The sequence below is a fragment of the Cyclopterus lumpus genome, chromosome 4 (assembly GCF_009769545.1).
Source record: "Cyclopterus lumpus isolate fCycLum1 chromosome 4, fCycLum1.pri, whole genome shotgun sequence".
Taxonomy (NCBI): Eukaryota; Metazoa; Chordata; class Actinopteri; order Perciformes; family Cyclopteridae; genus Cyclopterus; species Cyclopterus lumpus.
The window spans coordinates 9373105-9386872 of record NC_046969.1 but is presented as its reverse complement, the minus strand read 5'-3'; the positions used below and the strand labels follow the sequence as shown (position 1 = coordinate 9386872).

The 13768-nt window shown below is 44.7% G+C and overlaps 1 protein-coding gene across 2 annotated transcripts in view; it reads right to left on the bottom strand.

Moving 5' to 3' along the window:
* tgfbr3 (transforming growth factor, beta receptor III) overlaps positions 1-13768 on the bottom strand; it is a 56712-nt gene that overhangs the window by 28779 nt on the left and 14165 nt on the right. For both annotated transcript variants that reach the window (XM_034530759.1, XM_034530760.1), the window contains exon 3: positions 9435-9616. In XM_034530759.1, coding sequence (XP_034386650.1) covers positions 9435-9616 — 182 coding nt within the window. The remainder of the gene's footprint in view (positions 1-9434; positions 9617-13768) is intronic.

Below are 13768 nucleotides of genomic sequence, written 5' to 3'. Positions count from 1 at the left end.
GGAACTTAACGAGTCACAGCTCGCGAAAAACACTGGCCCAACGCTTTTGTTCCACTGAAAATGGAACCAACGATCTGTAATTAGGATGATGGTGTTGAAGATGACCAATGAAAATCAGGACTGTGGCCGCTGGAACGACGCTATTAATCCCATTTTCTGTCCGTTTAATATGTTTTAATATGTCTTTGTAGGCCTGCGTCTGTCCTGTTGATGCCAGAGGCTCCACTCTGTGTCATCAACATGCTAGTAAGTCTTTCCCGAGATAAACAGGGAGTTCACGGAGCTGCCTCATTAGGGAGTGATTTCATGACGAGCTCACTCAGTGTAAGTTACTGAAAGCTGGTAGTGAAGACCAGTCTGAATCTTCCAGTTGAACCTTTAGATAATTTCTGGAGCTCCGTGCCGAGCTGTGAATTCTATCATTAAGGGGTCCTCAGAGATACAGTTTTCTTTAGAGAATGAGTTTGTGCTTATATGCTCGAAGAATCTTTAATCAAACTATTGTGTCGTCACAGTAGGGTTGCCAAGCAACGCGCAGGCACCCCTGGAGTCTGTTGCTGGGCCAAAACCCAAAAGTGGTCTCAAGATATAACCAGATGCAACGGATGAGTGAGCTTTAGAGGTGCTGGTCGGTGGACTTTGTCCCTGTTGGACAAGCTAACTGTTTCCTCCAGTTTCCAGTCGTTATGCTAAGCTAATGTAACTGACTGAAGCTTCATATAAATCATCCAGCTCTTGAAATTAAAAATTATTGTATTTTCAAACGAAACATCTCAAACGCACACAATGCTCACCTGCCAGACTACTGCTCTCTATTCTTTCCAGTAAAGTGTGACTTTTTTTTATCTTCTGGCAGATGTGCTGCGTTCAAAGACTCATCACTGTGATGCTGCATGAAGCGATTTAACAAGAGACACCGAGAGCACAGACAAAGTGAACATGAAGCATCAAAGCCTAATTACCAGTCCTCCACAGATGTAAGCCCTGGAGGAGAGCAACACAAACGAGTGTTTAGAGACGTGGTGCATGAAAGTGCCGCACAAATCATTAAAAAGTCCCTCCGAGAGAGGAAAATGGAAGAAATTACTGAACAGTTATCTATGAAGCAAACTGTATGGTGATCCAAACAAATAGATCAGAGACTCAGAGACTCACTGCTCTCTCCCTCCCCCTTTTATTTACTTCTTTATTTATTGCATATTTTGCTCCCCCTTAGTCCAGACTCTGGAAAAAGTGAGTGCATCGCTCCTCTGAGAATAACAACAACCAAGATATAATCATACCTGGCTTGGCTTTGAGGCCCTGGCTCCAAGAGTTGGAAGAGAGAGGCAGAAGAAGAATGGGAGCGAGGGGGAGAGAGTTGTAAAAGAAGAGGAAAGTCAGACAGAAACATTTCCAGGAGACATGAGTCACCTGAAAAGCACAGGCATAAACAGAGTGCTGAGGAGAGGAAGTGCCAAGAAGCACCGGCGAGGCGAGGAAGAGAAAACGTGGCTATCCAAAGTTTTAGCAAGTAAACAGTGATAGTACCAAGCGTGATCAGTTCTGACGAGAGCCGGGTTGCACAATGTAAGCACTGGACTCAGCAGCAGCAGCAGCAGCAGCAGCAGTAGCAGCTGGTGTGCATCTCCTCTTCTGCCCGCGGCGATGCCGCCATGAGGTCTGGAGAGACGGGTGGCGAACGCGCCTTGGCTGTGGTCACGCTCTCCTTTTGCAGTGTGAATGTTGGGACCGTGCCGGAAACACAGCCACGTCCGCATAATGTGCGTCCACGCTTGACACTTCGACACAGCCGACGAATATCCGCTAACGTTTAAATTGTTATAGATTCTTTAAAATAAAAGGGATTTTTGATGCCTACTCTTCCTCCCTGCAGTATTAGTATGAGTGTTTTAATGGGGAATAGCCGCTAACAAGGCTCTACTGATGCAGTGATTAAAAAATGCTGCTATTTTGTTATTTAAAGCTTTTATGAATCATGTGTTTGGGTTTTCATCAGCAGTAACTTAACGTATGGAGGTTTTTCGTACTCTCTTCTTTTTGCTCTCCTCAGTAGACGAACACCAGATGTGACATGTATGTTTGATAGGTTTTTGTGCCCACATGCTGTCCACACCTCACTGTCCAAACTCAATGCCAGCCAGGCAACCTCGGCATGAGGTCCATATACGAGCAAGATCGGATCTTGGGGCGTACAGACTTGTTATTTAGTGCGTCCCGGAGTGACTGGATGACAAAAGTCCCATTTAAGAAAATACAATTGGTGGGCTGAGTCACACAGCCGAGGTGTGGAGAGACGAGGTGCAGAAACACCAGGCATCCGAGTGCCTCTAATGGCATTGGCGAGGATCAAGTGGCGCTGAGTTGTCCCTCTTGCAGCTACCTTAAGGAGGCTACGCCTGATTGATTATCAGGAGGCTGGCACAGGGATTTGGGGGTCCGGTGTCCATTACAGTTACGGGGGGTGGGGAGGGGGCATTTTGCCAGCAGCCAACGTACAAAGGGCCTGTCTCCGCTATCCTATCACGTTACAGAAACTACACTCCACACAGGGGACGACAGCTGTAGCAGCATAAACTGGGAGCCTCCAGTTAGTGGCGGTACCATTTGTAAACAATGGAAATGTTAAAAAAGAAACAATACAGCTTCGACTTTAAGCTCTAAATCAACAGCAAACAAGGCGCCAACTGGAGAAACAGCCCAAACGATGAATCACACACTGGCCTTAATTGTATGCCAAAGCCACATGAGTCAGGTTTAGAACGTGCTGATGCCCCGAGACACTGTGATTATAACGCCTGCTTTGTTTGTCCTCTGTCTTGAGCATGCGGCTGCAATTTCATTACCTTTCGGGCCAACTAAACCCCAAGTTTCAAGTGCACTTCATAAACGCGGCGCATCGATCCAGCAGTGCGATATTTTCACAATATTGACCAGCAGACACCCTGCAGTCGGGGCTCGGTATCAGTGCGGCTCGCAGTTTAACCTCTATTGACAGAGCGGATCAAGCGCCTGACGCTCGTGTTGATGTGGAGAAAAACCCCAAACATCCTTTAATTAGCCAAAAAACGTGGGACTTATCTAGGAACACACTCTCCCTCCCAGGAAATGATAATCAAAGAGAGCACAATGTATTCCACGGCATGAACAACAACGACTGGGTTTTTTAATATAGGAGACACTCAAAATGGAACTACATCCAAGATTGCAAAAGTAAAGACAACAGAGAGGGCTGGCTGAGAGCCGAGAAGTCATGTCTCCGGGAAGAGAAAGGCACACTTGCCTGGGACCAATCACACGGCGTTATCTGATGCCTGCGCATGTGCGTGCGTCTTGTCTGTCTGGATCTTGGTTGTTTCTGGATCACCGAGAGCACACAGAGGGGAAGTGGGAGCCGGACCGAAACCCGTTGACCGCTCTTATCAGCACCACCCACATATTCGAGTGCGGTCGGGATGCTACCTGGAGCCACCCCGCCCCCCTCTCTCCCCTCCTCCTGAACTGCGATGGCAATCTGTCTGCGCGCGGCTTTTCGAACGCCAGGCTGCAGGAAAAACAGCCTGGAAAGACGCTGGATAGTGATCTGTGAGTGATATGTCAGAAGGGCAGGACACGCTGAGGAAAATAACATAGCATTGAGGCGGTGGGGTTGGGAGGGGGGTCAGGATAACGCAGATTAAAGTCCAACAGGAATTAGAGACAAATTTTAGCGCAACAAAATGTTTGTATTTGTTGTATAATAACAAGTTCTATTTACTCATATTTTATTTAGAAATAAAATCAAATATAAGTGTTCACCAGGGTGTGAAACTTGTCCATCTGACAATTGGTAACATATATGTGTGTGTGTGTGTGTGTGTGTGTGTGTGTGCAAGCACAAAAAATGGTTTGTAATATCGCTTCAATTTCAGAGGCCACGGAGACAATTAATTATCTTTGGGTTGACTTTGGATGTTGTACCTTTCTTATAAAATATATTCACATCTGGAGAACACCAGAGAGAGAAAACAAACAGTCCTGCTGAGCAAAAATGCACGACTGTACGACATTCACGTACGACTAATTCTGCTTTCTGTGCGTGCGTGCGTGCGTGCGTGCGTGCGTGCGTGCGTGCGTGCGTGCGTGCGGTTTGTCCTGTGTACGAGCCCTCCTCTTATCTGACACTGTGCTCTCGCCAGCTGTTTGTTCCCAGTGAGCTCCTCCAGCTAGTCACTTTGCACAGTCAAAAGATATCTGTGAATTCCAGCTGATAAAGCAATCATCTGCTCTGCCTCACCCTGATTCGGAGCCAGTGGCTGTGTTTGATGTTTGCCTTTGGTAAGCTGATTAGGGCGAGATGGCAGATATCACCGGCCCCTTATGTTTATTTTCTGCCCCATCACCAGGCTGTCTCCACAGACAGGCCTCTTGTTTTGAGTCGCTTGAGTTTTGCAGTAACGGGGGGGGGGGGGGGGGGACTATAGTGCATGTGGCGGTGGTGGGTTGTTAGCAGGGTGCAAAAGGCCACTTGAGCATGTGACGGGAGGAACATATGGAAACATTTTCAAACTTGATACCTAAACCGAATTTTTTTTTAAAACACAGGATGATGTCATTATTTTGGTAGGACTTAAGTGGCAAAACACCAACACCTTCAGGTCAATAGTCAACTGACAAAAAGATATATTTTGCTTCGAAATCCCCCAGGGTTTAAAGCTTGGCCGAAATTTGAGACGCAAGACTAGTTAACAGCAGATGACTGTAACTCTCTCTCTCTCTCTCTCTCGATCCAATCTTTTTCATACACGCTAATTGAACGTTGTGAAAATGTGAAAAATGATTCTACCATTATTTGAGGAAATCAATACCGCCGGCTACGCGAAGCCCCCGACCTGGCACTGCAGTTTTGCTAGTCCTATTCCAGGATACTGGCTCTCAGCGTGGTCTTCTATTTAGCAGTCCCACGTTGGTACAAGAGAGAAAAGGGGCCTCTGTTTATTTGATTGTGACCACTGGAGATGAGGAAAGCATCACTCTCCGGGAATAACACTTAAAATAAAATAAGAAATGATTGTACAGGCGAGCCAGTGTCGGTACTGGTAATTTTATGGTTAGGAATCTACGAAGCAAACAGTCCATTGTCTGAAAGTATGTACAATTAAAAAAATTAAAAAATTGTTGGTTCGAAATTGCAATATGGGCCAAATAAAGCCAGACCACAAATCTCCCTCATTGTGGTCTGGCAATGTTCAGATTGCATTGTCTACGGTGGTCATTTCAGAATATAAAAAAAAGAAAAAAGGACCAATAGACCTTTTTCACAGCAGACATTTTGACTTGTTATAGTCGAAAAAAAGCATAGGTGAAATTGATGAACATTAGCAATGAGTACCATTCTGTGTCATAGTAAGCTATTCCAGTGAGACAGCACCTCTCCTGAGTGGAAAGCAGCAATCGTTAATGGTATTCAATACACTTGTCAATAGCATCTATGCACCATTGACCAGTCCAAAACTTGTGTGTAAACATTACACTTCTCATTGAAATCAGTTTCTAACAAGACAAATTGAAAATGTTCTGACAAGAGATAAATGCTAAGACCGACATGCTGACATGTTCGCAATGACATGCTGATGTTAAGCAAGAATAATGTTCACCATCTTAGTTTAGCATGTTAGCATGTTAGCATGTGTTTCAGCCACGTTTTTTAAAAGTCTTTAAAGTTTTTGGTCACAAACCAAAGTATTGCACCGATTACGTTTTTACCTGTTGATGGACGATGTGTTTACGGGCCACCCAAGTTGTTACAATTCTGAGCGTGACATGACTGTGTGTCAAATTTCATGGAAAAGTCATGGGAATCCATTTAATAGTTTTTGAGATATTTCAGTCCATAATTTTCAACCATATAATTAGCATTGACTCGACTTGATCAGTCTTCGTCTCAAAAATCCAAACGAAGAGCAAGAGGAAAGCAAATTGTAGGAAGAAGATTTGCAGGATTAGACATTTTGTAAAATGTACACGAAATAACAGCAACTATAACGCAGAGGTAGAAGTAAAATGAGACAAATGATCAGGACAAATGATCAATACTGCTATACTGTCAGTACTACCACAATAAGGAGGTATTCACTGGCTCATTGGTACACATTATAAACCCTAACCGGGCAACTGAATACTGTACTCGAGCACAGATGCTGTACGTGACTGAAGTCATTTGATTTGTGTGAAGGAATGCTTGGAATAGAAAGTTTCATGTTGACAAGAGCTTGATAGTTACAGTATTTTAAATAAGCAACACCTTTTTTAAATTAAATGAGCACTGATGGTCACATTTTCATCAAGAACAATAAAAGAAAATCTGACTTATTCATGACTCCGTTTAACTTCAATCATACAAACTTAAAATCGAGCACAGACGACTATACTTTCCTCTGCACAGCTTCGAGCACATGGCTTGTATGCCCCTAGAATACCATCCAAAATATGATGGTGGGTATTTCTAGCATATTTTCTCCTTCTGCTGTGTTGTTCCACGGCGACTGCCCTGTGAGTGTGAGCGTATTCCCGGGGGCGGAGCGCGACGGCGCAGTCACCGCCGAGGTGTTCTGTTGCACTTAATAACTCAGCTGCGGTGTATAGGTTGGCCAGGAGCCAAAGTGTGTATCCTGAGTCAGGTCCAGCTGGGCATTTATTTTCCCGCGGATAACAGCTCGTACCCCCCTTTCGTTAATACCCGCGCTGAACGAGTTCACCGGGGCAGACAGGAAACAATTCATTGCTCTCGCAGCTTCGCTGGAGAACTCGGACAGAGCGGCGGGCCGCCACTTTCACACGTGGACGGGGAGGGGAGATGTGAAGCCGGCCTCACACGCCGCAGACCAGGACCACGCGCCCCCCCTTTTCTACGCATTAGCACATGTACACACCGCGTTGCAACAGCGGGATTTGTTTCCCCCTAACTTGGTCGAGGCTTGGCTTTTACAGACGCCTCAGTGACGAGTCACTGGGGGCACACCGGATTCTCCTGCAGCCGTTTAACCCCCAGACAGCCAGTCACAGCCACAGGCCGTCGTTCGAGACACCCAAATACAGTCTGCTCTGGGCCCAGACATCGCTTCCTCCTCCCCCCCCCCCCCCCCCCCCTCATCGGTAGAGGTGAGGAGGAGAATCTACATAATCATAGACTGACCACCTCTCGTGAGAAGATGAATACTGTGAATTGGTACAAACTGAGCATACGGATGGACGGAGGAGAGATGGATTAAACAGCAGGAGTGGTTTGAGAGATAAACCTCTTTACTTCCAACTTTACTCGCTTTCAGGTTGCTTTCAGAATATGTTTCACGCTTTGGACTGACATTGAGGTGAATAATAAAGTTTTTTTTTCACAGTCTTTTACGTGAGAGCATCCTTGCTCCAAATGTGGTCACTGGATTATCACCGCCTCCTGTCTCAACAGATCATAGATCAAGGCCTCGTTGAAGGCCAAGCACTTAACGAAGGGGCTGCTTGCGTCCGAACTGGACAATGTATGCCCACGACCCAGGTGGAAATCCAATCAAGGACCAGAGTGGGAGTGTGGATCCTATCTTATCTTAACCTCCACTCACGGAACAAGCTTCTGCTGGGCCACCTAATCTCAACCAGAGCCGGAGTGACCTTCCAACGGCCAAGGCTGTGGGCAGAGGGGCGGGGTGGGGGGGGGTGGGGGGGGGGTGGGGGGGGTGGGGGGGACAGCTGGATGGCTGCCTCCTCCGCAAACGTCCTCACTTGACCACAGAGGTGATGGGTTACCAACAGCTGGATAAATTGACTTGAAAAGATGGATTTCCCAGGTTTTACTGGACTATCTATTACAGTTATGCTGCGAGCGGACATTTACCGAGCTGATGATCCCATACAATTAACAATGTCAAATAAATATGCTCCTTCTTCTTTTCCTTGATTAAATTAAATAATGAAAACTATGTAGAAGACAAACATATCTAACTTTGGACAAGATAAACAAAAGAATCATGTTTCACTCCCTTGTCAGTTACCATTACCAGGTCCGTCACGACCAGCAGAAGAGCAAATGAAATTACGGTTTAGACAGCCTCGAGGGTTGTGTCGGCTTCAACAGCAGCAAAAAGAAAATATGTCTAAGAATGTTAGACTTCCTGAAATGTACTTAAATTTAAATTGGTCTGAAAATAAAACCCAATTTGGTTTGTTTTGTGTAAATATCGATCTGTGTCTTATCATAATCCACCTTGATGCAAGTATACTTGGCAGGATACGCCAGCACATTTTTGTTTTTGCAACATAAATTGCACGGCTCATCTTTGTTAAGAATAAAACGTTTCTCAATTATAATAATGTATTTATTTGTTGCCTTTTGTCTCCTTTCCTTCAGAGGTAAGTGTCTTTTTTTATCTTTCTGTGTGAAACAAATCAGTCCATTCTTAATAACTCTGACTGTTTGTTCCACATGCGGACAGGGTATTTATAATTCAATAAATACTGATATTAACTGGATTACACGGCTCGTCTGTAGGACAATGGAAAGTCGACTTTGTAACCGCCCTGTCACTGGTCCAACTCCCCCACATTACATTGTGTGGTGTAAACGTGAGAGATTACAACGAGAGACTTTGTTATGTTGTCTTCATCGTTTAAGTTCAGAACAAACGCAGCCTTCAACACTAAAGGCCCTTTCAGTATTTACCTGCTGACGCAGCAAACGCAAACATGACTGGCTGAGGCGATGTCTAAGCCTGCATCGGCAGCAGAATTGCAATGGCAAGTATACACATGCTGCTTTTCGCAGTACAGTGACTAAAGAGGGGCTCGGGGGGGGGACTGTTTGAGGGTTTTCGAAGGCCGTGGGGGCCATGATTCATCCTCAAACTATGGCTATGACTTTGAGGCGTCCCGCCATGTTAAAACACCTGAAGACAGGGAGTGGTCTCGAAACCGCCACCAACCTGTGGCACTGTCGGGAGATGTGCCGACAGTATGAATGACATATACCTCTTTGCAGACATTTAAATGACTGACTAATGATCTGTGTCTTGTTTTTTTTCTTCCACCCCTCTAGAAAGTCACGAGTTAGGTAAGGTGAGCTCTGATTGTGAGGTCTACTGTGCCTAGCGCAGCTTCCCGTGACAACAGCCACGTTTCCATCCAATTGAGAATCATTTTGAAAAAAAATAATAAAAAATTGTCACGAAAAAAGAAATAAAGATTCAGTGTGTTTTCAACTGGGCCAGTTTGAACAAGTCTTTCATGTTAGCTGGTTTTTAAACGCAGTTGCATTAAAAAAAATACGTTTATAGTAGAAATGTCTTCCCTGTTTATTACTAAGTTTGATCTCGAATTTCTTTTTTGTATTTCTTTTTATTGAGGAGTTAATTATGGTGGCAGACAATATGACTCCAAGTTTAGATCTTTTACTAAGAGTGACTCACTTGGGTGCTGCCTGGTCCCTCTGGAACAAGTCCTCTCAGGTTGATGATGTGGACCTCCTGGGGGAGGCCGGTGGTGCCCCGGCTCGCACAGCCCGACAGGGCGGTGAAGCTCCTCAGCGTGGCCTGCACCGGGTGTCCCGCCCCCACCGGCAGCAGCTCGCATGGGCTGCGAAACATCGGCCCTGTGGCGAAGAGAAGAACAGAGTTTATGAGCTCTGGTGTCCCACCGTCGGAGAGATCTCCTTCCTTCCTTCTTTTTTTACAAGTAAACCCTCATTGTTAAAAGCAACTAATACCAACACACGCTTTACTCTTTTTAAATCAATGACAACGTTAGATGTGCTTTGCTAAATTTGTGCAGTGTTCTTTGAAGAGAAGACAAAATAATTAACAAATGTCTTTCTTATCATAATGACAACTTGTTTTCTAAAACTGTATTGACTGTGAAAACATAAGCACGTAAATGCTCAACTGGCTGCTTCTCATAGTGGCAATTCTACAAGGGACGTTATCGCTTATAAGATCTAATTTAGTCATAACAATCTGTTCATTATCATAACTGATCTTTATTGGCCATGAAATTCCATAAAAGGCTTTGGGATGGAGGCTTATCATCATCTCCCTCTGGGCCCGGACAGCCAAGCAAGAGCATCGCTCAGGAGGGTGCACGGTCGGGTCTCTATCAGTGTTTTGTCCACTGCACAGTCAGCTGTAATGAACAGTTCAGTGACCTCATAATCACATTCGGGGTGTAACTCGCACATCCACAAGTACACACCCATCTCACACGAAGCCGTGGCACACACACAAAGAAACACAGCGCTGAGGTTTGAGCAAGGTACCAAACAGCCCGTTTCCATTAGACCGACATGCATACTGTGGGAACGCTGTTTTTTCTCTTCTTTCTTTCCACCAGGGTCAGACCTCGTGTTTTTACCCCACAGCCTGGTGCCAGCCGAGGCCCGCTCACGTTTCAAAACACATCACGCTACACGCGCACAAGGCTGCCAAATGCAATCAGATGGAACATTTGGAAATCGTTAGAGTCCGAGTGAAAGACGAGTAGACAACAATGTTGTAACAATCCTCAACTGTGGGGTACAGCTGAGGGGGAAACTATATTTTGTGTTTCTCCGAACACATAGCTGTAGTTTCTCCCTTCCTGTCTTTTCCAATAAGTCTATGGTACATCAGCACGAATCCAGCGATTATGTATGGCATAGCTCCCCTCTCCTTGTTGTGAAAAGAAACAGAGGCTTTATTGTTACCATATTTGTCTCTTGAGATAAAACCCAAGCCCTCAACAGATGTCTCAACCTGAACTTTGTGCTGGCTCTTGTCGATTGTGAATCACTCCAGATAGATGAACTCATATTGGGGAGCCTACGTAGATGATAAAGCATGGCAAGGTCTTCTTTTTTGGTGATAAAAGAACAAGGCTTCTTAATGGCAAAAACCTGTGGTGCATCAATATTTCAACCCCCGCTGTACCGCCCCCACCCCTCTCCTCCTCCCTTTTCCTCCCAAAGGACCGAAGCCTAACCATGTCATCAAGCCTCACTCCCACAAACACGTCTGAGGGCACTCCAACTCACTTTTTCCCCCTCACACATGAAGAATAACAAACAACTGCCAGACCAACAAAAAAACATAGTTCTTTCTGGGAGACTGCCACAACATTACAATACACATTGGGCAATGATCTGTTTCTTTGTGCTTTTTTAAGGCTTAACAATACAACAGAAAAGGGTGGCGTGTAGGAAAAAAAAGGGGCCATATGGATAGAAAAGTAGGGCATTCAAAGTGTTATGATGTGTCTACAATACTTCAATGTAGAGAAAAACAATCTGTGTGTATGTGTGTGTGTGTGTGTGTCTCCTCATTGCGCCAGCTCTCTGTTTAGACACGACTAAGTCAGTGACACAAGGCTATTTCTAATATATATGGTGGATGGACTTTGAAAGTGAATGGAATGGTAAAGACCAATAAAAGGATCACTGATCAATATCGACCGACATTTACTTTGTTGGTTCTACAAAAGGTGGTAAAGAAAATATTTCCTCTTGTGCCACTCTAACAACAGCCTGAACCTGCATCAGCTGATCTTTGTGCCAATTTGGGGCTGAAACTCACCACTGACCTTAAAGTCACCTTTAAATAGACATTTTAGGGTTGTTTACATCCAGAAAATACAGAGAAACACTAGCATATATTTATATACTGTATATATATTTATATATATGAATACCCTGAAAACAGCTGCCTGTTGCATCTGGTAACTACATTAGTGAGAGCCGTAAAACTGAACTAAAACAGGTCAATTGCAGGCAGCTAAACCAAAACCATGAAAAACAAATCCTCTTGTATGTATATTTGTGTTTCCTCAAATAACCATTTTGATTTAATCGACACTTTCAAATGAACCATGCACGTGTACGTTATTGGATCAGGACGACAGAGAAAGAAAAAGCATCATCCAATTGTTCTCTCCAGTCCCAACTCCATCACATGTGCTAGAACCATCAGCCTGCAGCCTCAATGGGCAGGAAAAAGAAACGTTGAATGGGAGAACAACCAATGCTCGCAACTGTTTTGTATCTTCTGTCACCTTGTCTGTTTCCCCCCCCCCCCCCCCCCCCCCAGGACAGAGGCCTCTGCCTCCCCCTCCTCTCCCGCAATGTTTTCTTTGGTCATCGATGGAGGACAGAGTATGTCCTGTCCGGCTGCTGCTAGTGCCTTTTAGCTGGCCAGGCCAAACGCCCACAGCAGAGGAATGAGAGAGGCTGTTGTTCGGTCGGCCTGTAAAGCAAGTCCAGCCAGACACTCTCCGCAGAATTTGACGCAAACCCAACCGATGGAGCCAGAACCGACGTTCAATCCGATACTCCAGCTGGAACAGTAATCGCTCAAATTTATTGAACGTCTTCAGGGACATGAGAGTACCAACCGTACGAAAGACGAACGGCGCAGAGCGTAACCCATCTATATATATCCTGCAATGAAATATGCAAAAACTCTAAATCTGTTGTGTCTATCTAGACGCCTTTGCAGCTTGCAGCTCGCCACTCTTGGGACTTAAAATGATGAACGATACTATATAAGTGACCTCTTCACTATCCTGTACATCTATTTAAATCCAGCCACCCAAAGCATACTGACCCTGCAGCCAATACACAGTATTGAAAGAATTGAAAATCCTATGAACTTTCAATTCATTTTGTTAACATTAATGCGTGAGCTTAGTTCTCGTAGAACTGAGTCTAAATAAGCAACAACAAGGCTAATACGGACAAGATGCCTAGATCCTGATCTTCCTGATCCGGCCCAACGGACTCAACGTCAACGTCTCATCAATCCCACCTCCCTGTCCAGCTGTGAGGTCACATTCACAATTCATTTAAATTAAGCTATGATCTGGAAGGTAAGTAAGAACAAAATACATTAAAATACATTTTTAAATGATTTTAAATTTGACCAGAATGTCTGTCAAAATGTGGTATTTGTTGTTATTGTTATATTTGCAAAGTTATGAACTTCTACTCTTTTTAGAGTCCATAAATATTCAAATCTGCTCTTTGAGCTTTGCATGCTGGGAGTTGTGACACCGTTTTAACCGCGGAATGATCTGAAACTCTGAAAGGGAGAAAAAAAACCATCTGAGCAAGATTGGGTACCAAACACCAGCTTGTTGTGCTCTGCGGTTCACACAACACTGTGCTTGTTTCTGATAGCTGCCATATCAAGAGCAAACAAACCAAGGATCAGAAATAGATCAGACTTTATTGAGCCAACAGTGTCTATCAAAAGATGCTTATTACCAAGCAGCTATTCAGAGGATCCTGCAGATCACCTCGCCACATCTCAGCATGTCTGCAATCCCACAGCGAGGTTCCCTCAAGCCTCAAACGTCTTCTTGTCGAGGGTGAGGACCGATCCTCTTTGGAGTCAGCAGCTGATGCAGAACCCTCCCACAAATGTCACAGGTGTAAAACAACACATCTAAAAAATTGTGAGAGGAGTTTTGGGGTGTGAGTTGGAGATTTCTGGCGTGGAAATAAAATGACTTCCATCGGCCGTTTTCAGTTTGCCCAAACCACCATTATCTTAATACTTCTTCAACTCACTGGTTATCATGAAGGACATCACTGAGGCATATTACACATTACACAATGGCAGCTTGACGGTACTCAGTATCTGGATCCTGTCACTCATTGTACCTAAAGACCTTACTGTATTATCCTTTCACATGTTATCTGGCTTACTGTGGAACTGGGAAATGCATTTTTCTGAAGAAACTTATGTGCGGCTGAAAACTTCCCGGTTGAAAGATTTGA